Source organism: Triticum aestivum, chromosome 7D, assembly GCF_018294505.1.
Source record: "Triticum aestivum cultivar Chinese Spring chromosome 7D, IWGSC CS RefSeq v2.1, whole genome shotgun sequence".
NCBI lineage: Eukaryota > Viridiplantae > Streptophyta > Magnoliopsida > Poales > Poaceae > Triticum > Triticum aestivum.
In genome coordinates this window covers 33,353,029-33,379,175 of record NC_057814.1, presented here as the reverse complement: position 1 = coordinate 33,379,175, position 26,147 = coordinate 33,353,029, and the positions used below count along the sequence as shown (strand labels likewise).

At 43.7% G+C, this 26,147-nt stretch overlaps 4 protein-coding genes and 1 long non-coding RNA gene across 8 annotated transcripts; 3 read left to right on the top strand and 2 right to left on the bottom strand.

Moving 5' to 3' along the window:
* Positions 1-6,650: 6,650 nt before the first annotated feature.
* On the bottom strand, positions 6,651-11,079 carry LOC123170486 (uncharacterized). Of its 2 annotated transcripts, XR_006485223.1 has the most exons (5): positions 10,895-11,079; positions 10,682-10,761; positions 9,046-9,509; positions 8,870-8,922; positions 6,651-8,782 (listed from the first exon to the last, which is right to left on the bottom strand). It is a non-coding gene; the product is annotated as an uncharacterized lncRNA (long non-coding RNA). The 2 variants fall into 2 exon arrangements; XR_006485222.1 differs by having other exon boundaries at positions 10,682-11,079.
* A 2,159-nt stretch (positions 11,080-13,238) lies between these two features.
* On the top strand, positions 13,239-15,174 carry LOC123170482 (sulfite exporter TauE/SafE family protein 2). Its single transcript, XM_044588347.1, has 4 exons — positions 13,239-13,942; positions 14,095-14,235; positions 14,342-14,491; positions 14,597-15,174. Exons 1-4 carry the CDS (start codon positions 13,247-13,249, stop codon positions 14,903-14,905), a joined length of 1,296 nt encoding a protein of 431 aa, XP_044444282.1. The 5' UTR covers positions 13,239-13,246; the 3' UTR covers positions 14,906-15,174.
* A 1,743-nt stretch (positions 15,175-16,917) lies between these two features.
* On the top strand, positions 16,918-21,284 carry LOC123170481 (cytochrome P450 704C1). Its single transcript, XM_044588346.1, has 6 exons — positions 16,918-17,464; positions 18,019-18,234; positions 18,653-18,937; positions 19,389-19,724; positions 20,203-20,403; positions 20,953-21,284. Exons 1-6 carry the CDS (start codon positions 17,120-17,122, stop codon positions 21,142-21,144), a joined length of 1,575 nt encoding a protein of 524 aa, XP_044444281.1. The 5' UTR covers positions 16,918-17,119; the 3' UTR covers positions 21,145-21,284.
* Positions 21,285-21,357: 73 nt separating this feature from the next.
* Positions 21,358-22,801, bottom strand: LOC123170484 (uncharacterized). 2 transcript variants are annotated; one of them, XM_044588351.1, is made up of 5 exons: positions 22,541-22,801; positions 22,392-22,456; positions 22,087-22,271; positions 21,692-21,818; positions 21,358-21,607 (listed from the first exon to the last, which is right to left on the bottom strand). In XM_044588351.1, exons 1-5 carry the CDS (start codon positions 22,725-22,727, stop codon positions 21,488-21,490), a joined length of 684 nt encoding a protein of 227 aa, XP_044444286.1. In that variant the 5' UTR covers positions 22,728-22,801; the 3' UTR covers positions 21,358-21,487. The 2 variants fall into 2 exon arrangements, with proteins under 2 accessions (XP_044444286.1, XP_044444285.1); XM_044588350.1 differs by having other exon boundaries at positions 22,392-22,459; positions 22,541-22,799.
* Positions 22,802-22,832: 31 nt separating this feature from the next.
* On the top strand, positions 22,833-25,327 carry LOC123170483 (nudix hydrolase 14, chloroplastic). Of its 2 annotated transcripts, none has more exons than XM_044588349.1 (6): positions 22,833-23,273; positions 23,374-23,451; positions 23,825-23,917; positions 24,006-24,098; positions 24,317-24,415; positions 24,924-25,327. In XM_044588349.1, the coding sequence occupies exons 1-6, from the start codon at positions 22,848-22,850 to the stop codon at positions 25,020-25,022; spliced, it is 888 nt and encodes a 295-aa protein (XP_044444284.1). In that variant the 5' UTR covers positions 22,833-22,847; the 3' UTR covers positions 25,023-25,327. The 2 variants fall into 2 exon arrangements, with proteins under 2 accessions (XP_044444284.1, XP_044444283.1); XM_044588348.1 differs by having other exon boundaries at positions 24,886-25,327.
* Positions 25,328-26,147: the final 820 nt, after the last annotated feature.

Sequence of the window (26,147 nt, the reverse complement as noted above, 5' to 3'; positions counted from 1 at the left end):
CCAACGGACCGGAGCCGACCAGCCAGACCGCCGCCCACCACCATGCGCCATCGCGGTTGCGCCGTCACCCACGCCGCCTCACTGCGAACACCAACACGAGGCCAAGAGGACCGGAGATAAGCGCCCCGCAGAGGGAGAAGCAGCACCGAAGCCGAACGGGAGGGAACCACCTCCACCACCGTCGTGCGGGAGGCCAGAGCCTCCGGCACCGTCGCGGTAGCCGTCCGGACGCGGCAGCAGGGCATGCCAGGCCACCCCTGGCCCGGCCAGGCCCGAAACGGGCCCGCTAAGCCCCGCCGCCACGCTGCAGCAAGCCAGCGATGGCGCCGCCAGCACCCTGCCGCTCATCGCCTCTCCCCCTCCTCCCGGAAGCCATGAAGCAGACCCACCCCTCCGCCGGCCCGCCCAGGCCCAGATCTGGGCCGAGCGGGCGCCGCCAGACCGTGACGCCGCCGTCCAGAAGTCCGCCCCCGCTCGCGCCAGGAGCCCCCGCCGCCGCGTTGGACCGCCGCCGCCTAGAAGCACCGCCCGGGGTCGCCCCGTCCCGCGCCGGCGGACACCCGAGAGGGGAAAGGCCAGGGGGGCCGCCGCGACCAGCGTCGCCCGGGCCAGGCCCGCAGCGGGCGCCGGTGACGGCGGCAAAGAGGAAGGGGGAGGGAGAGGCGCGCGGGGGAGAAGGTTGGGCACGGCCGGCCGCCCGCGGGGGCGGCGCAGTCGCGGGAGAGGAGGGTCTCGGGGGAGTAGATTTTCAGCCGGCTAATTACTTGTGTATTTTCTGATATCATTATTTTAATGCTTAGGCACAAGCAGACATTAAATTAAAAGATACGATATTAGACTACCTAGTGCAATTGGTACCCATTAACAACCTACCGGCCTCTTCAGAAAACAATAACATGTTGTCACCTTCTCCATAGTGAAATAAGTAACAAATAAATCTGTTTCTCGATAAGAGGACAAACTACAAATTATAGTATGGCAAACAAGTTAACTTTGTGTTATTGAACCAATATATAAAACAACATTACACAAGAGGGATAAAGCATGTGGGCGACCCAAAAGAGGGGAGGCACTGTACAGGAGGAGGTATATACAACAAGATCAAGGGAGTCAACCAAATAGTGAAGCAAATTTCTTTACTCATAATTATATTTGAATCGACCCTCCAAAGTCTAAGTGATTACCAAGTTACAACATATAAAGGACCACACCCAACATGCTGTGAGCAATCATCTCGAGGAGAAGGATTGAAGACTCCTAATTTTTATGAGTAATCATTAATGCTCTTAGTGCATCTCGCCCTTTACATATTATATCACTCCATCTTCACCAAACTATATTTCTCCTCCATCTATACTTCCAACTAGTGATCCTCTTATTGGGCGTACATGTTAGCACATGAGGTAAGTCGCAGCTGCAAATACAGATTAAACCATGAAATAGGAACTGGGAACATATGTGTGGAAATAACGGGGTAACCAGAGACATCAAGACAATAGGGAACTAACTTTTGTGGGCAATGTCTCTTAGACAGGGCAAGGCAGGCCGGACTGCTAAGCTCCATAGGGGACTCAAGCTGAATTAAGTCACTACTGCAGGCCGGGGCCGCCTTCACACCAACGTGATGAGCCAGGCTAGCTCCCTACTAACCTTACACATGGGTTTGCACTATCCATGGTCTTGCTATTTTATATCTCTAATCTCTCACTCTTCCTCCACATGGATGCATGGGCCGGCTACTAGGTCTAGTGTACCACCTGACCCATACACATAACTACTCTATAGCAATGCACAGTCGGTTTTCCCCTTCTCCTGGATCTTAGATCATTTTCTGGACTTTAGCACAATGTCACGCGACAATAGCACATTGTCACACAAGCCCTTTAGAACAGGGGATGAAAAGAAAAATATACAAGCAATGTTAGAGTTAAGCGTGCATACCTACCAGTAAGAAGGAATTGATAGAGCATGTAGACCTAGTCTATGTACACACATGGATTATCGCCACATTTTTTTGTCAAATGTACCGGCAAAGAAGCCGAGCACATGGGCCTAGTGTTGACGATGGAGGGTGCCGGTGGCGAGAGCTCAGCCTCCACCGGCACAGCACCACGATGAACATGGTGAGCCGGTCTATGTCTAGTAGCGCACTCTCTTCCGTTGCTCATCGATGCTCGAGGACATCGTGGTGAGACGGCAATGAAGAGACTAAAATGAATAAGCGGCGGAGCTTATCGCTGAGTAACTAAGTATACGGCTGAGGAAACAGCCTTCTTGCTAGTGCTAGGCACAACCCAGCCCAGCTTGTCCGTGCTTTTCTAATGGGCCACTAGTGCTTTGCTAGGCACACAAAGTTTCTTTATGATTCTTTCAATTGGCTTCTCTTGGCAGATTAGTGACAACATCACTAATCTTAGTTATTAGATGATGGAAGCTCATTTGGTCTCTAGGATTGCTAATGTGATGACAGTTAATCATGGGATTGTTGACTAATAAGTAAGCCATGCGGAACTAGTAAGTTCCGCGCAAGGTTGTTCAACCTTAATTGATCCATTGATGCATTGGCAATGGTTGTGTGCAAGGCGAGGAGTGAAATTAGGGTTCAAATGACGAGCTGGCAACGAAAAACGAGGAAAGAATTTTGCCGTCATCTAGTGCATCTTCTGGAATCTTAGTCTTGTCTATCATTTTTCTTTTTCATGAAACAAGCAACGCTCTATAAAGGACCTCAACATTCTAATGTGGCCTATTAACTCTCATCCACCAAATATTGTGGCCTATTAACCCCCCTCCTCCAAAGAAGTTAACATGAAGATCCCACCTAGGTTCTCTACTTCACAGACTGCAGGTTGAAGAAAGCTCTTTATAGGTTAAAAAAAGCTCTTTATAGTCTGAAACATTCTCCAAGAGCATGGTTCGACAGGTTCAAACATGTTGTATGTAATATGGGTATGGGCACTGTAATGGTGATCATAAACTATTCTAAAGATATGAAAAAGGGAAAAACACTATACTTGATGTATAGGTGGATGATATTATTAACATAGGGGGTGACAAAGAAAAAAAATAGCAAGGCTGGAAAAGTGTTTGGGTAAGGCCTTGGAAGTGAATGATCTTGGCCGACTCAAATACTTCTTGGGCAAAGAGGTGGCCAGGTCTGCCAAAGGATTGCGCATTATCAGATGAAGTACACTTTAGATCTCCTAAGCGATGTAGGAATGATAGGATGTCGGGCAGCATCAACTACAATTGAGCAAAACCACAAAGTGGCAACTCAGTCAGGAGAACCGGTGAATAAGGTGAGATATCAAAGATTAGTTGGGAGGTTGTTGTACTTACGTTATACACACCCTAACATTGCCTTTGCAGTTAGTGTGGTAAGCAGATATATGTAAGGGAGTATATGCATGAACCTAAGAGTGATCATACAGAATTCGGAGGTGCTTGAATGGACCATTATTTTTTAGTAACATGCATCTCGTGGTTGATGGATATTGTGATACGGATCGGGAAAGTTGCCTAGATGATCGTAGATCAACTTCAGGATTTTCTGTCTTTGTTGGTGGGAACTTAGTATCTTGGAGAAGTAAGAATCCGATTGTTGTGTCTAGGTCGACCGCCGAGGCTGAATATAGAGCTATGGCTCAATGGCTAAGTGCGATGTTATGGACCAGAAATTTATTACAAGAACTGAAGATATTGAAGACTAATTAAATCCATTAACGGTCGCGTAATGTGCACACTCTCGCGACGTCCACGTTGGCACTGGGCACTGTTTCATCGTTGAAATATGTTTGCCTCGTTGGTCCACTTGTCTGCTAGGGATTAGGCTCCAGATACATCGCCCCCTCCGCTCCCTTTCTTCCTCGTACACGCAAGCTCACACCACCTCTCGGCCGCCGCCGCCTCCTCTCCCTTCTCGGATCCTTCTCCTTCGTCGTGCCCCAGGCCCCTTTCTCCCTCGTCAATCTGCGGCGGGTTCGGGGACGCTCAAGGACGAAGAGATCCCAGTGGTGGTTGGGCGCCATTGACCTTGTGCATGGAGGCGAGGCAGAGGGTGTCGGCGGCGCCGCCGGCCACCGCGATGGCAGGCGGCAGTTCGAGGGGCGGGGAGGTCGGGGATGGTTGGATCCGGCAGCCCCTGTACGATTTCCGGCTAGGGAGAGGAGGCGGCCGGGGTGTGGGACAATCTTTATCTGTTTCCTCATCTGTTTCTGGTCTTGCAAAGAATTTCTCGTAAACAATCTTATATCGTCGAACATTTTCAGCCTCGTCATCGACCTTGCCGACCCGGCCGACAAAGCACACATGACTAATCGATGGTTTGGTTCACATCATCCTCTTTCTTTCTTTCTTTAATGCTCTAATTTTCAGAGATCCCGTCAAGACATGTCCTTGGTCGCTGGAAAATATATAGATTTTGAATAGTTTGATCAATCTGCATAAGCATAATGTGCTACACAGGTGAGTATTGATTGGAATGCTCGTTCAAGGTATTATATTTCTTACTAGCCATTTAGAGTCTGGTTCATTGGCTGGATTACTAGGGACATCTAATGTGTAAAGCTTTAGTTTGCATTGCAACTCATACCTATCTGACTCTGGGACGGGTGAGGGGCAAGCTCTCATTTGATTGTTAATAAGTACACAAGGTTCTCTACTTGTTGACTAGCAGTCTATTGGATCTTTGGACTTGAAAAACTAAGAGCCACATGTTGTGTAGAGTGATGAAACATACAAGTACTATAATCATTCTGACTGTTTTCTATATATGCTTTTGCGAATTTATTGATCTGAATTTGCAATTGTAGGTACAATCCACATTTTCAGGCCAGGAGGATAAATCAGCTCTCGTACATCTTGATTTGAGTGATTTCATGCTCAATCCACTTATATTTGATGGATTCTAAGTGCAAAGTAATTCAAATACACTCTTTTGCGGGCTGAGTTCATTTTGATGGGTGGGACTTTCATGCCATTACTCATTACTGGCTGATTATTGTGATTATTTCATCAGAATCTGCACTATGCTTTATCAGGGCATACTTCTGCTAATTTTGCAAAGGCGGTTTGTTATTCAGAACATAGTGCTATCAAACATATCTCTATGACAATTGAGACGGAGGTTCATTCAACATATGTCCATGCTTCTTTGATGCCTTTGAAAATTCCCTGTGATTTTCCCCCTGAAACATCTAATTGGTCTTTTTTATTCCAGGAGAGATGATTATTGCCTGGGGCCTCATCTTTGGCAAATGCCATCTTATGGATGTACCCACTTTCACATTTATGTTCAGAGTACATACGAGGGTATTGCACGTGACAGGAACAGAGGCCGCACAATACCTGTTGTTGCTGATTGTTTTTCTTCAGCAAAAGATGTTGTTTAAGGTTATTGCTAATCGGCCCTCTAATTTCTCTTGTTGAATTAGCTTCTAGAACATTTCGGTCATTTAAGAAAATGAGGTGTCTTCTAGCTGGAGTTATGACTTGCACACTTGTCCTAATACATCATGATTTACCTATTGATAAGTGGTTGCAAGATGATGCCAGATTTAATAATGTTGGAGTTGAGAGAGTTATGGAAACAACCATCAGGTCAAAGTAAGCACCACCTGCTGCGCGAAAGTGATGTACGGCCATGACGAGCGCCATTGATTGTGCACGGTGCAGAAGCTTCTATGGGAAGGGGAGCGGCTTTCAGGTATGATCTTTCTTCCCATCTCTCCCTTTTTATCATTTCCAGTCTTGCCAAACATTTTATGACACATCTCCAGAGAAGTTTAGTACTGATCTGAATGGAACATGTTTATTTAAATTTCTAAAATTGGGCAATTGAGTTAGTCGGATGCATAATTATCTACTCCCTCCGTTCCAAAATAAGTGACTCAACTTTGTACTAACTTTAGTACAAAGTTAATACAAAGTTGAGACACTTATTTTGAGATGGATGGAGTATTATTGTAGCCATTTTTTTATTGTCCATTGTTGAAGATTTATGCCGTTAGCTCGATACATGCTCACTTTAATTTTGGACGGGAATCCACATTAATCTACCCGTCTACCCCAAAACACCATGTTTAAATCAATTTTGGTTCCCTTTTATGTACCGTTTCTAAATTGGCTTCGATTGTATTTCGGCAATTGAATATGATTAGGTGCAGTAACATGTACTAGCATTTAATTCATTTGGTTGACATGGTGTTACTGAGCTCAGCATGGTGCCCTGAAATAATGGTGATTTTCCCCTGCCTCGCCCATCTCCGTATTTCTTTTTCCGTTGTACACACTGGATTTTGACAATCGTGGTTGTGATCCATGATTTAATTTTGAAAAAAGAGAGAAGTAAACCACCGGTTTGGACAAGATGAGACATTATTTATTAATTTTGGCTTGCACTGCATGGTCCTCCCTTTGTAAACTAATATATGGTCTTAGTTATCTAAAATATCTTATATTAGTTTATAGAGGGAGTATTATGTAGTGTTGCTGCATGGTGATGATTAGTTCATGTTCATCTTTTCACTAAAAACATATGTTCAGTTGCAATTTTGGATATTTACACAATTGTCTATGTTTCGTTTCTAGATTTTGTTGGAGCAAAATGGTTTCTAATGCATTCAAACATCACAATTATCAGCGTCAACAAAATTTACAAGACCAGGCCAATGGATGGTGACTATTTCCACACTTGATCTTTCTATTTGATGCTGCATAACATATTATGGCGTTAGAAGAACAGTCTTCTGTGACCATCGCAAGAGGGATGTGACCATCGAAAACATGGACCAAACAATCCATCTGAATGGGCAGCAGCAAATCAGGTACCGCAGCATCACGCCTCAAGCGGCGCCACCAGGTGGCGCCCCAACCACTAGTTGTATGAATGTGTGGTGTGATAACCAATCACCAATCAACATAGCACACACTCCAATGCAACATGATAGAATCAAACATGACGCTGGGATCGTCAAAATTGAGCACGTGACAAGATGGGAATGATAGATATCTATCACCCCTCTTAAGGGGAGTGTTCGACGAGGGGCCCATATATTATTGGCCGAAGTGGCTTGGGCCCGTATGTTGTGTTGACTCACTTGCCTTTTTTTACCTCCATGTATGGGAACTTTTGTACATTGCCTTCCCCGTTCTCTCTCTTCAACTTGCTTTCGAGGATATCTTTATGAAAGCTTTTATAAAACAAGAAGCAAAGGGAAAGGCTATCAATCAATAATCCTAATATAGAGTTTCTCTAAGATCTGTAATAAAACTTTTAATACCACATAGTTATGGAAATTATCCGGTGTGATGCCCACAAATTACTTTCTTATGTGTTGTGGGATTGGGAAAAAATATGGTCGACTCATTCTGACCAATTTGAACAAAGTAAACTTTAGCATTATTATGATGCTTAGTCACAAGGAGGAATAATAAAAGTAGGACTGTTAGGCTGCCTAGTTGATTTGGGACACATCAACATCTTACAATAAAAGCAATAACAACTGGCTGTCACCATCCCCAAAGTAAAAAACATGTAGCATATAAATCATTTTGAGGATAACTCCATGCCAACCTATAAATAACAGTGTGGCAAACAAGCTAAATGTCTTATTGTTGGAGCACATCTTCCTTTATGAACCCCAATAAAACATTGTAGACAAAGCACGTCGAAGACATAGAAGGTTGAAGCCGATGTACTAAGGTGACCATATTTGGAGGTAAACAAGGTCAAGAGAGTCAACACAATAGTGAAACCATTTTCTGTACTAATAATTAGGTTAATTTGAAATATCCCTCCGAAGATAGGGTGCCTACCAAGTTACCGCCATATAAAGGACCACACGTGTAGGCTAGAGCAGGCCATGAGCATTCATCTCGTGGAGAAGGAACGAAGACTCCACCAAACTCTCACACTTGCGTGAGTAATGTTCTCCATGTATCTCGCCCTTTATATATACCACTCCATCTTCACAAAATCCTATACCCACAGTTCTAACTAGTGACTCTCTTACTGGGCATATATGTAAGTCCATAAGATTGGTGTCAACCACAAAAAAAGTCTCTCTAAGAACCGGAGAGATATGTATGGACATAATACGGGAATTGGAGACATCAGGACATCAGCAAGCACGTTTAATTCCACTGAAAGGTGGAGGCGGGGAAACGAAATAGGGTTCAAACGGCGGAAAACGGAGAGAGAATGTTATTTTCACCTGGCCCAGCGCATCTTCTAGCATCGTAATCTGGTGCACCACACAATATTCTTATGCAGCCCTGTCAACTCCCATCCTCCAATGACGTGAGCTCTTCCTCTCACATAAAAGGCTGGCCTAGCACATGAATACAAGCAGATAAATCCAGCTGCTATGTATGCCGTGTAGGTGTTGCTATCAATGCAAGTTGCCGTTCCAGTTAATGAGAGCGAAACTAATATCCAGTTTTGCTGAACTCATGCCCACGGAATCAGCTATGTCACTGCCTCCCCTGACGTCCTCTCCTCTGTTTGCTGATACAACAATGCAAATTGGTTCATAAGTTACAATAATGCCCTGCATTAGAATCAGAGAATTAGCCGGAAACTCCACAAATACAATGCACATTAGATTGCACTGTACTGGCCAGCACAGCTGCGGGTCTGCGCCCACATGTCGGCGACATATACCCGGGTACCAAAATTTTGGTGAATCAGAAGTTGAATCTCGGTTGTCCTGAAACAGCAGTGTGACATGGTATATGCATATGGAGATCTTGGTTGCTAGGAAAGCCTTGAAGTCAAAATGATCTGCACAAAGTCTTACCAAACTCAAAATTTGAAGATACAAATTAATATTCAACGACCAATCAGCGCATAGGCGATATTCTCCCATACCATGGAGATAGTTTGAACACAGATTGTTCATTTTCTGCGACACTGTCCAAAACCTGAAAGTATAGAAACATTCATGTCACTATCATATTCTAGAAGACAGTGACATCAACCAAATCAAAACAAATACAGTTGCAGCGCGGATCACATATATAAGATGCTGGACATGGTAAACTTACTCTCAGCAAGCAGCAGCTAGCTCTGATCATGGCTCCCCTGCTCTCCTCCCTCACTGCATCCACGGGCATATGTGTAGTCTCAGCTCTTGCCATAGCCCTGCTGGTGATCACCCTCTACATCCTAGGCACCGCCGGATCCTTTGCCGTTTACTGCATCAGAGAGTTCACCCAGAGAGCCCATGACCGGCCGCCGCTCATCGGTACCGTGTTCCGGCAGCTCAACAACTTTGACAAGATCTTCGATGAGCATGTGAAGTATGCGCTCCTGCACCCCACCATCAGGCTCGTCTATCCAGGGCACAGTGAGATCTTAACCGCCGACCCTGCCGTCATCGAGCATGTCCTCAAGACAAACTTCAATAAATACAGCAGGGTAGTTCTCCTTTGCTCATCATTTTTGTTCCTCCTAACCAGTAATATGGTGGTAGATGGCTCAGTCTGCATGTCAGATGTTAAACTGGATCCTGCAAAATTTAAATAGAGGATGGTCAACAGTAAAAACTTGTGACTAATCATATACGTGCTATTTACTATTTAGAGAGTAAACTGAATGCTTGGCAATTTAATTACAAAAAGTCTGACTACAATTTGACAATGATGGATCCTATTTCACAGGGGGCCTTCAACACAGAAATCGTGAAAGATCTCTTTGGAAATGGGATTTTTGTAACAGACGGGGACAAGTGGCGGCACCAGAGGAAGCTAGCAAGCCACGAGTTCTCAACCAAAGTGCTACGTGAATACAGCACTGACGTTTTCAGAATGAATGCTGTAAAACTGGCAGAGAAGACCTCATCTGCAGCAGCTAACAGAATTACCATAAACATGCAGGTACTTCCATGATTACCTACCATCAATATAAATAGGATAATATTGTAACTGCTAAGATCATATATCTAGCTTTAATAGTTCAGTCAACGCCTGTCAAATTTAGAACTTTATAACCTACAAAAGAGAGAAGCAAATCAAATCCTAGCTAGACCTAAACTGCCAAACAAAAATTCAGTTAAACATCCATGGCAAATAACTGGGGTAAACCTAGTTTCTTCAGAAATTCTGAATTGGGCTATCCATTACTCAGATTTCTGAGTGAGCAAAGAATGAATTGACTCCGAGTTTGAAGTTTTAGGTACACACTTGGAGTGATTTAATGCGCATTTGCTGGCAGTTCTCTTAATTTCTACCATTTCCTCAGGACCTTCTGATGAGAACAACTATGGATTCAATATTCGAAGTGGGATTCGGTTTTGAGCTTAACACGCTATCTGGATCAGATGAATCCAGCATTGAATTCAGCAAGGCCTTCGATGAGGCAAATTCTCTTGTTTACTATCGGTATGTTGATATGTTCTGGAAGTTGAAAAGGTATCTTAATATCGGGTCAGAAGCTAAACTAAAAAAGAGCATAAAGATAATTGACCACTTTGTGTTCCAGTTGATCCATCAAAAGAGAGAGAACATGAAAAGCATAAGTAGCCATGTAAGAAAAACTGTACGGTAGTTTGTTACAACTATTTCAAAATTTTACATATGTTCAATTCTATCTTTATGATAAATGCAGAAAGCCAGAGATGACATACTGTCAAGATTCATACTGGAAAATGAGAAGGATCCTGAGACGATGAACGATCGTTACCTTCGTGATATAGTCCTCAGTTTCCTGATTGCTGGTAAAGACACTACAGGGAATACCCTTACATGGTTCTTCTACATGCTCTGCAAGAACCCAGTAGTGCAGGATAAGGTTGCCTTTGAAATCAGAGAATATGTCGAGTGGGCGCAAGAAGATACCAGCATGGAAATGTTCACCGCAAGATTGAAACAAGGTGCTATTGACAAAATGCACTACCTCCATGCTGCGATTACCGAGACTCTCCGGCTGTATCCTGGTGTTCCGGTGGTACAAATGATTCCTCTTGCTATTCATTTTAAGAGAAGACTCCAAAAATAACAAGTCCAGATAGTTTCGACATAATTTAATTTGGATCTGGCAACAGTAACTTATTTTGTGGTACACTTTCAGGATGGTAAGATGGCAGATGAAGATGATGTACTACCAAACGGCCAACGAGTGATAAAAGGAGATGGAATGAACTACATGATTTATGCCATGGGGAGGATGAAATACCTTTGGGGTGAGGATGCTGAAGAATTCAGGCCTGAAAGATGGCTTGTGGATGGAGTCTTTCAGCAAGAGAGCCCTTACAAGTTTATAGCTTTCAATGTAAGTACTATAGAGAAGACATGATTAGAGGGCCTATAATAATTTTACTAAGTGAACATGTCAAATTAACAGATTAGGTTTGTGTTGCACAACCTAGATCATCATGAAGAGTTGGCAAAGAACTTAGAAAACAGTAACATTAGTGGTATTAAAACCTGGCCTTCTGTTGCTAAAGCAGAAAATCAAGCATACTATAATATTGCGATTCAACTAAAGTAGGGAATACCATGCTACTTAACTACTAATCACTTGTGCTTTCAGAAGAGAACGGCAACTAACAGCAAGTGGTTGCCCACACCCTAATACTATAAGAAAGTTGCATGGCTTAAAATCAGTTCTCAAGTTATAAATTTATTTTTCTTTAGAGTATAAATAACCATTTCATTTAACGAGTCTTCTTCCAATGATCAGGCAGGACCTCGTATCTGCTTGGGGAAAGAATTTGCATACAGACAGATGAAAATTGTGTCTGCTACCCTGATACGATTCTTCAGGTTCAGACTGGAGGATGAATCCAAGGGTCCAACATACAAAACAATGTTTACCCTCCACATGGATAACGGCCTTCATCTATTTGTGTACCCCCGTGAAATTTAAGCTTGAAAATCAGAACAATCTACTAGATCCTCTGTTCTTGCACTGAACTATGTACGTTATCAAAATCTACTTTTGAAGAACTTGTAAAAATAAATGTCACCAGTTGAATTTACATTATTTATATCAGTTTAACTTTGCATGAAACAGAGTAAATTAAACTTTCAGAAACCAGAGAGATATCAACCCCAAATTTGAATATTTTGGATGCTGTTCCGCTAGGCTTCCCTTTACATGAAACTTGCCCTGATCCTAGCTAGTTACTTTTCCTCCATATTTAGTTCAGAGTGCATCAAACTGCAGGTGTTCAGTGAGCATACCAGGAGGTATTCGAACCTGGATTGTCCCCCATATTAATGCGTTGAAGTACCAACAGATGGATCTAAGTCTAACTGCTATGTCGTCATTTAGATGCCGCTGTCCAGTTGCAAGTCCTTGACTGCCAAGCCACTCGAGAAATAGTTTTGGTCTCACCACTATTGTGTCTCCATTAATTCCACAACTCTTATCTCATCACATTTTGTGATACATCAAAAACCTGCAAAGCGTCTAAATACATGTACAGTTGACAACACTAAATTGCTAGTTACTCTAAACTACAAGTGTAGCTGGTGCCTCTAAACTACAGATAACCAGAGCAAGTGGATATTAATTATTCTAGCCAGAGTCAACCCAACTATTTTATTTCTTTCCTGTTGCCCATTGGGGTCTATGCAAAGACAATGCCATTTTGTTATCTATTGGTGCATATACGAGCAAGGACGCCAACACCCTCAATACTACACAATACCAACAAAGACATCAGCCTCCCTCTGTAAAATGATTGATAGGCTGGATCAGTCACCCCTGTGGACACCTATCAGGGCCAGATGTCCCTAGGTTACGGAAATCGGGACTAAGTAGCCCACTCCTGTTTTTTCTCTCGGATTTTCAGGAGGTTAGCCTCAACATCAATTCCAAAACTCTTATTTCATTTCAGTTTATGATACATCAAACACCTGCAAAGCGTCTAAATACATATAGTTGATAAAACTAAAATTGTTAGTTAATTGACAGCATTTTAGTAGACAAAGTGAAGTTGGTGCCTCTGAAGTCTAAACTGGAGACAAACAGTACAACGTTGCACACCATACGGAGCAAGTCGACGTTATTGAAGATAGGCAGAGTTTGCCCATTCGCATCTTTGCGGAGACGAATGCACGGTCAGAAGGGCCACTAGCCGATCTTTATTAAGATATAGGAGAAGAGACAGCTTAATGCCCGGGAAATTGTGCTAGCACATCACCCTACGTGGGTTCACAATTTGTTATTTGTTGGCGTGCACTGCAAAGAAGCCAACACCTCTTGATCTGCAGCTCGTCTCCAAAGACATTGACCAGAACGATGGATTCCTCCTCACAACTCCTCAACGCTGCAACGGCGGCCAACTCATCCTTCTACCTGTCCCAATGGAGATCACAGGTGATAATGGGAGTGGAATCCTCCTTGCTTGCACAGCAGAGCAGCCTCCTCCGCACGGTCCTCGCATGCATCCTCTCCTTCTTGGCAGCGACCATGTCCAGCGCCGCGGGCGTCGGCGGTGGCTCGCTGTACGTCCCAATCCTCAACATCGTGGCCGGGCTGAGCCTCAAGACCTCCGTGGCGTTCTCGACGTTCATGGTGACCGGCGGCACGCTGTCCAACGTGCTCTACACCCTGCTGGCCCGCGGCCCCGGGCTGATCGATTACGATGTCGCCGTGGTCTCGCAGCCGTGCCTGCTCCTCGGGGTGAGCGTCGGGGTGGTGTGCAACATCATGTTCCCTGAGTGGCTCATCACCGTGCTCTTTGCCGCATTCCTCTCCTTGGCAACATTCAAGACATACGGCACCGGGTTAAAGCGGTGGCCTGCGGAGTCGGCAGCGACGGCCAGGGGGGTGCTTGAGGGAGCGAGCACCAGGGAGGGTGCCGAGGAAGCGCTGCTTATTGGCCAGAAAGAAGGGGCCGACCATGGGTATCACTGGGTGGACTTAGCAGTGCTTTTCTCCGTCTGGCTTTGCTTCTTCGTCATTCATCTGTTCATAGGAGGTGAGGGTGCCAAGGTATGATAATCTCTCTACTACAGAATCCTGATTCCTGAGTCCTGACTGTTCTTTATCATGCAGTTAACTTTTTCCATCGTCATGTCTTCAATGCTCCAAATTAGTAGTATGTTTCTTAACTAAAATTTGTGAGGACTGGATACTTCCATCAGGGGGCCTTTGACATAAAGCCATGTGGAGTTGCATACTGGCTCATCACAGTCGCTCAAATCCCTGTCGCCGTGGCTTTCACGGCATGTATCGTGCACCAAAAAGGAATATCGCAGACTCGGAAAAGCCAAGTGGTTGAGCTGGTACGCTGTGACAGATCATACTAGCCAGTCTCCAAAAATACCACCTTTTTTCACTCGATTTGCGATAACAATTTTTCCTTTTCTGTTTGTCTGACGACACACGAAGGCAACTTCCATGAAGAGCAGGCTGGACGCTTTGCCGGTGTACGCCTTCCCGGTGGCTGCTCTGCTGACCGGTGTGATGGGCGGACTCTTCGGCATTGGAGGAGGACTGCTTCTCAATCCTGTCTTACTCCACATTGGAGTGCCCCCAAAAGTAACTCTTTCTTTTTTGGGTGTTAATGTTTTGTCCAAATTAACAACTAACGGCAGGCTCCGTTGTTGATGAGTTCGTGGTTCTGATTCTGATTTTATTTCTCAGACAGCGTCAGCGACGACAATGTTCATGGTCCTCTTCTGCGCCTCCATGTCGATGGTCCAGTTTATAATCCTGGGAGTTGACGGGATCCTGGGTGCGTTGGTCTACGCCCTCACCTGCTTTGTGGCTTCCATCGTTGGGCTGGTCGTGATAGAAGGGGCCATCAGGAAGTCAGGCAGGGTTTCACTCATCGTCCTAATTGTTGCTGCCATCTTGGCGCTCAGCGCCATCGTCATAGCTTGCTCCGGCGGGGTGCATGTCTGGGCGCAGTACACCAGTGGGCAGTACATGGGCTTCAAGCTCCCATGCTAAAGCAAGAAACTAGATTAAGCACGCTTAGCCATGCAAGTAAGATCTGAGTTGTTCCAACAACCTTTCGTTTATCACGCTTTGCCGCACTGTAAGGTTGTGGGTTTGATATAAATTGTACACTTCACTGTGCTAGGATGTTTAGCTAGTGAAGAGTTCACATGTAACAGTTACACTATTTCAACTGCTAAGTTTGTGAAACAAATATTTTTGATATAGACACATGAAAAAAAATAGAGTTCTATAATAAAATAGCGAACCTATATTGCACTATAGCAAAGCTATATCACGCTATAGCGAACGATTGTACACTGATTTATTTGAGCGAGACATTGCTTAGAATGCTATAGCGCGCTAATTTTTTTATTGTATAGACACGACCCATGGAGTGTAGTGTTATCCTAGGATTGTCCTGACATGTCCTGAGTTAATGAAAGGTGAAAAAAAATGATAGATATGAAAAATAATCTATAATGGACTGAATATGCATCTAAATTGTGTCATAACTAATGTACAAGGGTAAGCAATGCAAATACAAGGCATAAATACGGCTTTAGACTGAGAAATGTATATCATAGGTACCTCATGACAGGCGTGTACATTGGTCGGATAAATGAAAATATGTGTAAGATAAGAGACAATCAACCAACTTGAGCACCAGGTGTGACCTACAACATGGTACATAACAGAGGTGGTAATAAGTGTCAGTATTAATTTACTGGAACGATTTGCAGCAGCAAGTTCACACATACCAGCAACAATGGGTTTACTAAAATATATGCACTTTACAGAAAGAAAGAAAGAAAAAAATCTTTGACATGACCTGAAGTTGCATAGTTAATAAAATTTATATGCAGCATAATCACAAACGCACACCAGCAATCAGCTCAAGAACTATGAAGGCACAATCAGGCAGAAGGAACCTAACGCCTACCATGACCCATTGAGGACAAAAGCATCCATGTGCGGTTGCTCGATCAGAGTAAATTAAAGAGGCCTTGTGGGCACTTGTTTTTGCCGCCCTCCCCCCCTAAGAAAAATAAAACCTACCTGCATGATGGCTCTCCAATGGAATCTTCATTCATAGTATTTAGTTCTCAATGCATCATAATGTATGTGTCAGTGATCGTATCAGAAGTAATAAACCTGGACTGTTCCCCATACCAATGCCATACATAAAAGTACAAACAGATAGATCTAACTGCTATGTCATCGTGTAGATGTTGCTGTCAAGGTTGCAAGTCCTTGACTGCCAATCCAATTGCGGTATAATTTAGTTTCGCCATCATCCAGTTTGCTGAACTCATGCTAACGCAATCAGCTATGTCACTGCTCCTTCTGACTTCTTCAGCTTGCTGGTACTTAACAGCCAAGTAAGTACATTCCAAAGACACAACACAACAATGCTGCGCATTTTCCCCCCTCAAACATAGCAAGGATGTGATGGGGAGCCTTGGCACAGCGGTAAAACTGTTGCCTTGTGACCATGAGGTCACAGGTTCAAGTCCTACAACCTCTTGCAGAAATGTAGTGAAAGGCTGCACACAAAAGACCCAAAGTGGTCGCAGACCCTGCGCAAGTGGGAGCTACGTGCACCAAGCTGCCTTTAGAAACATAGCAAGGATGTATATAAAGAATACTATTATATACGTGAGTTTAAGTCCTAAGACCACATGCCAGTGAGTCAGTGACACATATCACTATTTTGGATACTTAGTTTTGTTGAACCAAAAGCTGAATCTTCAACACAGTTGCCAATGATCATTCGTTCTCAAGGGTGGACTTGATTCTTCTCCACTATCTTGGTCTTCCCGATTAGATACTTCATCCTGAAGTAGCAGAATATATAATGGTAAGTGAAATATGCATATGGAGAACTTGATTACTAGGAAAGTTCCAAGCCTAAATTATCCACACAAAGTCTTACCAAACACATAATTTGCAGATACAAATTTGAACTTGAAATCTAATCAAAGCATAAGCGATTTTTTTAGCCATTTGAATAGTTTGACCACGTGACTGCCCACTTACTATCATACAGGGCACTCCAAAACGCCAAGAATATAGAAACATGCATGTCAGTGTTCTAGTCTAGAAGACAGTGACATTAACATTAACTAAACCCAAAGAGATAAAGTGGATGGCTGGCCGAGTAGATTACATATATAAGATGCATATGGTAAACATACATTCAGCAAGCAGCAGCAGGCACCTCTAATGGCTTCCCAGCTCTCCTCTGTTGCTGTGTCCATGGGGATCTGCTTAGTTTCAGTTTTAGCCATAGCCTTCCTGGTAATCACCCTCTACATCCTTGGCGTTGTTGTGTCCTTCGCAGTCTTCTGCACCAGAGAGTTCGCCCAGAGAGCCCAAGACAGGCCACCGCTCATTGGGACTGTGCTTCGTCAACTGAAGAACTTTGACAAGCTCTTTGATGAACAAGTGTCATATGCGCTTCTGCATCCCACCAGCAGGCTGGTCTATCCCGGGCACAGTGAGATCTTCACCTCTGACCCCGCTGTCATCGAGCATTTTCTGAAGACCAACTTCAGTAAATACAGTAAGGTGATTCTCGATGCTGATCGTCTCTGTTCCTCCTCTGCCTTTCTTAATGATTAATAACTAGTCCATGTTGATCGTCTCTGTTCCTCCATACAGTGAGGAGTAATAGATAGATAGTTTAGTCTGAATTTCGAATTTTCGATGATTAAATCCTGAAGATTTATACAATGGATGATGAAGTCAAACTTTGAGTAGTTTCTTCAGTGGTAACTACATGCTATAATTTGCTATGGTATGATTGAATAACAATGTATTTTGCAAGGTAGTGAGACATTCAGCTGACAGTTATTAAGTTCACACACACAATCTACTCATAGTGCAATACACAGCAATCTCCATTCAGAATAGGATGACTAACAGCATATTGCCCTGAATCTAATCGCAAAGAGGCAGCTATTAACCTTAAACCTAAATACAGGCTAGTTGGGTTGCGCATGTTTTACCCCTACAAGAAAAAGATGATGTTGAATAGTTACTGCAAATGTATGTAAAAGTTATTTTTTTTTAAAAGAGCCTATGAGCACAATTTTTTGATGACGTTGGAGCCTATTTCACAGGGGGATTTCAACACACGAGTCATGAGGGACCTCTTTGGGAATGGAATTTTCGCAACTGATGGGGAGAACTGGCGACACCAGAGGAAGCTAGCAAGTCACGAGTTCTCAACCAAAGTGCTACGTGACTTCAGCAGTGATGTTTTCAGAATTAATGCTGCAAAACTGGCAGAGAAGATCTCATACGCAGCAGCTAACAGAATTACCATAAACATGCAGGTACTTCCATGACTATGATCAATAAAAAAATACAATATTATTAAGTGCTAAGATCATATTTGCACCTTTTATCTCTTCTCCATTTTATTTTAGCACTTTAACATATGAAAGACTAAAGTGAATTTAATCCTACACCCAACCAAACCCAAATTCAATCTAGCTATAAAAAAGGGGGCAACCCGGTGCATGTAGCTCCCGCTTGCGCAGGGTCCGGGGAAGGGTCCGACCATTTTGGGTCTTTAGTACGCAGAGCAAGGCTTTCACTAAAAACTTGTAGATTGGACTATGCATAACTCAAGTTTTTGAGTGAGCAAAAAATATATTTAAGTGGCTTGAACAAGCTCAACTGCAAAGTTCAGAGACCAACGTGGTTCTTTCATTCTTCCTATTTCTACCTTTTGATTGCAAATTTTATCAGGACCTTTTGATGAGAACAACAATGGATTCCATGTTCAAAGTGGGGCTTGGTTTTGAGCTTAACACACTATCCGGATCAGATGAATCTAGCATTCGATTCAGCAAGGCGTTCGATGAAGCAAGCTCTCTTGTTTACTACCGATATGTTGATATGTTCTGGCAAGTAAAGCGCCAGCTTAATATCGGATCAGAAGCCAAACTCAAAAAGAACATACAGATAATCGATGATTTTGTGATGCAGTTGATCCACCAAAAGAGAGAGCAAATGAAGAATAGGCATGATCAAGTAAGGGCAACGAAACTCTATCTCACTATAATTTGCTACAATCTGTGTATGATATAACACAGTTTTATAATGTCTGAGTCTCAAGTACACAGATAACTTGAGGAATAATGTTTAACATGGCATTGAAATAGATATTGGTACCGAAATCATTTCAAATACACATCCTGTAATAGGCTTGGCAGGATTAGTTGAAGTATATAATATATATCACATGGCATCAATTTCTAACACCTTAGAATATGGAGTAATTTTAAGGTAGTACAATGTTGGTCATCTGGTTTTTTTATGTGCTATGCTCTTACGATTTATGATGTGCTTTATAAATCTGGAGGAAGTTCAGAATATGGTCAGCTGAAAATTCAAGAAACATTCTTCAAATAAATAAAGCTGTAGACAAAGCTGCATATACCATGCTCTATTAACTATGCATTCTCTTTTATGATGCATGCAGAAAGCTAGAGAAGACATACTATCAAGATTCATACTGGCAAGTGAGGAGGACCCAGTGACAATGAACGATCGCTACCTACGTGACATAGTCCTCAGCTTCCTGATTGCTGGGAAAGATACCACAGCAAATACCCTATCATGGTTCATTTATATGCTCTGCAAGAACCCCATAGTGCAGGATAAGATTGCCTATGAAATCAAGGAATCTGTTGAATTGGCGCAAGAAGATAACATTGAGACCTTCACTGCAAGGTTAAAACAAGGTGCCATTGACAAGATGCAGTACCTCCATGCTACGTTAACTGAGACACTCCGGCTGTATCCTGCTGTTCCAGTGGTATGAACAACTCCAAACTTCGACAGCTATTCCTTGTAGGGAGTACAATACAACTAAAATGAGACATCACTTGTTATTGCAACTAATCATAACCTGAAACATTGGTAAGTACCGGATTAGTCTGTAGAAGCATACCCTGTATTGTAAATTATATAATAGTAATGATAAATCTGAGCATGTAAAGTAATAGCACGTAGTTTATGCACTTTCCCAGCTTTTGTCCAAAAAAGAACAAAAATCAAGAAGGGAGTAGGATTGTAGCTGTAGGAATGAGTTCCAAAAACATAATTGAAGGGAGGATAATACTAGAATTGCTGCTGCTGAAAAAATAGACAGACATAAATTGCTAGATATAATGTTAAACTGCTGTCAAAATCATTAAGAGAAATATTTAATTTGAAACTTCTAAGTTTTAGACAGAAATATAGTCTCCAGAATGGCATTGCCATGGTTAAGAAAAACTTTGGCAATTTTACAGGATGGCAAGATGGCAGATGAAGATGATTTGCTACCCAATGGTTATAGAGTGATAAAAGGAGATGGAATGAACTATATGATATATGCCATGGGGAGAATGAAATACCTTTGGGGTGAGGATGCTGAAGAATTCAGGCCTGAAAGATGGCTAGTGGATGGAATCTTTCAGCAAGAGAGCCCTTACAAGTTTATATCTTTCAATGTAAGTATTACTTGAGAAATAATCTCTGCACATGTTTATAGGGCCTATAATTTTATTCAGCGAGCATGTCCAACTCTGACATATTGGGTTATGTCAGGCACAGGCGAGAATATCACTATAAGTTGGTATTTGGTGAAAAGCATATTAAAAAGTCACATTGCTGTTATTTAAATATGATCTTCTGTTGTTAAGACAGAAAATCAAGCATTATATTACAAATAAAGTACTCCCTCCGTCCGGAAAAGCTTGTCCCAAGCTTGTTCCTCAAATGGATGTATCTAGCACTAACTTGGTGCTAGATACATCCATTTGAGGGAGAAGTTTTTTCGGACGGAGGGAGTAGGAAACAACATGGCACTAATTGCTAATGGATGTGCATTCAGAAAGTACCACAACTGACATCAAGCGCATACACACAAACTAATAAAAAAAGTCTGCCTGTGTTAAAGTTAGTTCTCAAGTAAAAACACAAGCAAAGATAGTTCTATTTTTTCTTTAGAGTTCAGATGGCAATTTTCACCATTTAATAAGTCTACTTCCCATGATCAGGCGGGTCCACGTATATGCTTGGGGAAAGAATTTGCATACAGGCAGATGAAAATCATGGCTGCTACCCTCATACATTTCTTCAGGTTCAAACTGGAAGATGAATCCAAGAGTCCAGTATACAAAACAATGTTTACTCTCCATATGGATCAAGGACTTCATCTTTTTGTGTACCCCCGTAATATTTCAGCTTGAACACCTGAACAGGCTACTAGATCTTTTCTGATCGCACTGTCATATGTAAATCTCCAACAGCTACTATTTTGACAAGTTGTAATAATAATGTGGACATGAGTAGCATGAGTTTATGCTCCTATTGCCATTCCAAAAGCAAATAATACATTTTCTTAATCCCAGAATTCCCAATTACCCAGAATGATATAATAATTGCTTTAGGGAAGCAAAACAGAACAAACAACCTCGAATCAAACAACAATATAACATTTCACAATTGCTTACAAGAGATTGCATAATTTGTTGTATATAAGCAACTCTGATCTAACATAAGAAGGTCCAAGATAAATGGTTAGACAGATGTTTATTCAGCTAGAGTGGGAAGCTGGAGACCAGGCCTTGATGCCCAGCCTTTGATGTTTCTGTAATTCTCAACCACCTCTTTCCTTAGCCTCTCAGCAGAAACATCCAAATGACTCTTCCGCTAAAAAAGCAAGAATAACACATTTAATCCACGAAATAACAAAGTGAATGAGTTCACATAGAAGGACAGGAGAAGAGAGGGCACCTTTGGGAATGATAGCTTTGGTGGGGCCTCGACAATATCACCAAATTTGACCTTCTCACGTCCAGGGAATTCCAGATGAGTCTCGGCCTTACCAGCCTTGCGCTTCTTTTTCTTCTCATCCAGATGTCTGCAAACAATGATACAAGATATGTTATCATCCATTTATTATACGTTGCCACGAGTGAATGTGGAGGTTCTCCTAAGCAGGTGCCTACTACACTACAGCATTTGTCCTAGTTAAAAAATGTATGCGATTAACCTAGCATCACTTGAAGCAAGATACTATATGGCATTTTATTTGCACCAGGCAACATAGAAACAAAATTGGTAGATGCAAAAAGCTACACGATCCGAGCAAAGCAAACCAGGAGTGGCCAAATGGTTAGACAACTCACTTCTTCCTTTTCTGCTTCTTCGAAACCGAGACATTCGCCTCGAGCTCCTTGAAACGGAGATCCTCGACCTTCCCCCGCTTCCTCTTCTTCTTTCCACCATCAGCGTTCGCGTTCTCATCGGCCACCGGTCCACCCTCTGTTACCTTGGCATCCGCGGCAGCCTCCAAGTTCTGCTTCTTAGTTTTCTGCACAATCATTCACCAGCTACTAAAGAACAATGCCACAGACCACAGAAGCTAATTTTGCAAGACGAATTGTGTTAAGCACAATTTCGCAAGTTGCATCCTGTGTCTAGGACACACTACCTTATCCTTCCCCGCCTTGTCCTTCCCCGTCGCATCTGCGCCATGCTTCCCTGGAGCCCCTCCTCCTGCTGGGCAACGAGCGAGACGGTTAGCGGGCCAGCGCTGCCGCCGCCGTAGGAGAGGCGGATAAAGGGGTAAGGAAAGCTCACCGGAGGAAGCGTCGGCCTTGCCTCCGCCGGCGGTGGCGTCCTGCTTCTTCTGGATGGCGATGAGGCGGCGGAGCTTGGACGGGAGCGCCTCGAGCTCCCGCTGCTTGGGCGGCGGGGGCAGCCGCCCGTCGCCCCCGTGCGCCGCCCGGTAGTTCTTCTCCCTCCGCCGCACCCCCTTCCCCGTCATCTCCTCCCCCGCCGCCGCCGCTCTCTTCCTGGTTGGTTTGCTTCCGCCGCCGCCGATACTGCTACGCGGATTAGAGCAGAGGAAGCGAGGTTACAGCCGCCCAAGTGGGCCGCTGGACCGATGTTGGCACGATGGGCTTTATCCGGCCCGGCCCGGCCCATGAGAAGTGGCACATGGCTCGCGTGCCCGGCGAGGATTGTGGCAGCAGAAATGGCCGCGGCAACACGTGCGGCAGCACACTGTCTGCTTAGCCTCCGTCGCCGCTCGCCGCCGCCGTTGCCTCTCCTCCCCGTCCCCTTCCGGAGCGGCGCGGTGGCTGTGCGCATGGCTTCGTCGGACGCGGGGGCGGCGCCTCAGCTCGGCGCCACCGTGGAGGTGCCCGGTGGGGCGGGGGCCGTGCGCGTGGTGGCGGCGGCGGGCCTCCCGGAGGCGGACTTCAGGAAGGCGCTGGAGTCGGCGCTGTTCAGGCGGTGGCTGGAGAGCCTGCAGGCGGAGAGGGGCCTGCTCGCCCGCGGGAAGCTCAGCCTCCGCCAGATCCTCATCCAGGTGCTCCCCTCTTTCTCCCGCATCGAAATGTTTGAGCTCTAATAACGATTTCGTCGGGGGATTAGTGGATGGATGGCACATCTGAATTTGATGCGTGCAGGGGGTGGACATGTTCGGGCAGCGCGTGGGATTCCTCAAGTTCAAAGCCGACATCGTCGACGAGGAGACCAAGGCCAAGGTGATCTGAACGCCCCTTAATTTTACCTTTATGACACTCCAGACTTAATTGGCAGTAGTAACAGTCTGTGAGCTGTGCAATTTCAAGGTGTTTCTTTAACTGAAATGTATGCGACTTTCTCATGTCTAGCTACTTCTCTGTTAGGATTGCTTAGAAACAAACAGCGTTTGGGTGCAAATAGGATAGAACAGGGGAGGAGCTGGGATAGACCAAGGTGGGTACAGGCTGAAACACTGTTTGTCGGCACTGCGTTTGCATGATGGATTTAGAGCTAATTGACATGCTTGTGAAATCTTTATCCTAGACAGTTCCTACATAATCAAAGTCCGTATTGTGGATTTTCGTTCATCTTATTGATCTACAATGTATTTAGATTCCAGGGATTGTCTTTGCAAGAGGGCCTGCTGTTGCTGTGTTGATCCTTTTGGAGTCCAAAGGGCAAACTTATGCCGTTCTTACTGAACAGGTATATATATTACTGTGATTTGCAGCGAAAGGTTGCATATTCGGTGAACACAAATTCTATTGATTGTTGACCCTTCCGGAAAGTTCAGGCTAGAGTTCCTATTGGGAAGTTTATATTGGAGCTACCAGCTGGAATGCTAGATGATGAAAATGGCGACTTTGTTGGCACCGCAGTCCGAGAGGTTAGTATCTTCTTTCCCCAAATATACAGTTTATGCACTGAAGTTTGCATGCTATTGCAGCTGGTGAGTCACACTAGCCCTGTTTTAGCTTGATTTGGTTCACAAGACATATGCTAATCTCACTGCCACTGCCAGGAATCCGACTTAATTTCTCAAGTACTAAGTATTCAGTTAATGTATACATCACTGTTTGGTAATTATACTTGGATTGTTGGCAGGTCGAAGAAGAAACTGGTATAAAGTTAAATCTAGGGGACATGCTTGATCTTACTGCTTTACTGGACCCTGCTACTGGGTGCAGAATGCTACCATCACCGGTAAGTGGCCTGCATTAACTTCAGTTCACAATTAAGGGATAACTTCTGTTTCAGAAAAAGAATAACATAACTTGACTCAGCTTGGCTTACGTGCACTGGGCAGACCTGATGATAACATTGGACATACGTAGTTTGGGTTCCTTGCCTCATTATACCCATATGTTTTTGTTGAGAATCACATGCAACACAAAAAGCAGAAGACAGCCGGATGAATTCTGTTCGCAATAACTTTGCAGATCTGTAATAATCCTGCTATATATGCTGCTTGGAAACATAGCAAAGAGTACTGCATAGCAATTCCAGCATGTGTTTCAGCAAAACTTCTATAAATGGGATCTTCATTTGGCATATACCTGGAATGGAAAAGTTCTCTTGATCCATGCCGACGCAATTTCGACACCTGTTCTAAGAACTTACACTCGCTCCTGGTCGTGCAATACCTCAACTAAACAGCTTCCTCTTTTTACCAGGGTGGTTGTGACGAAGAGATTGGCCTGTTCCTTTACAGGGGGCACGTGGACGAGGAGACTATCAGGGCTCTCCAAGGGAAGGAAACGGGCCTGCGGGACCATGGCGAGCTGATCAAGCTGCGTGTGGTCCCCTATGACCAACTCTGGCGCACGACGTCAGATGCGAAGGCGCTCTCGGCCATAGCTCTGTACGAGATGGGCAAGAAGGAAGGCGTCCTACCACTGTTGCCGCCATCTAGTGGCTCATCGTCGAACCTGTAAATGCCGAACTGGGCGTGCGCGTTCTTCTGTACTGAGATGTTTGAGAACATTGGCGGTCAAGTACGCTGTAGTCTCGGTCAATGCCCACCTGAAAGGTAAAAAGAGCTGCAGCGCGCAAATAGTTCCATGTAATATATTTGATTTTATAGGGAAGTTAAATGCAGTGTGGATTTTTGGGACATGGGCTACTCGCACCCGATATTAGCTAAAAAGTTTTTTTTAAACAAACATTTCCGATCTTTTATCGCAAACATGGTCTATTGTTAACTTAAGTTAAGGTTTCCGCGACTAAATGATTCATAGAATTCTTTGGAAAAGCAAAATGCAGTACGAAAACTTGAATAGTTAAACTTTCCTATTCTACTATTTTGATTTGCCGAAATATGACGAAAGGCATTTCTCATGAAAACTTTAACACGTTGAGCACTCTATGTTGTTGCAAATGAGTTTCTGACAATATTTAACTTTTTTGAAATTTTTTTCGCATCCGGCACATTGCACCTTTGTTCACCATTGTTATTTCAAGGTAGAAGTCAAGTATTGGTGGTGAACAAATCAGCGATCTTCATATTCTATCACAGACACTTGATATATAACCGAAAAAATCATACTACTAGACATCATTCAACAGATCATTGCACGTGTGCTGATGCTGATGAGTTCAACCAAAGGTCAAACATATATTTTCATCTCCGAGCCTAACGGAGCTTCGAGCCAACACCTTCAACATTGGGTGATGTGCTAGTCGCGGTCGTCAAACCATTGACTAACCACCTATCGAGGCACTTCCTGTTGGAAATTAGGTGGGTAACCAGATTGAAACCGAGATAAAAGTGTGATTTGGCTGGTTAACCCATATCTTGTTTGACAACTCATCTATTGATTGATGTACCTGTTGGTGATGTTATGGATAGTGTGAAGGTGTCCATTTGAAATTAGAATGCTTTTTTTTCTACATATCAATGGTTTTCCCTATTCCATGTGGTTGCCTTTTTTGCTAT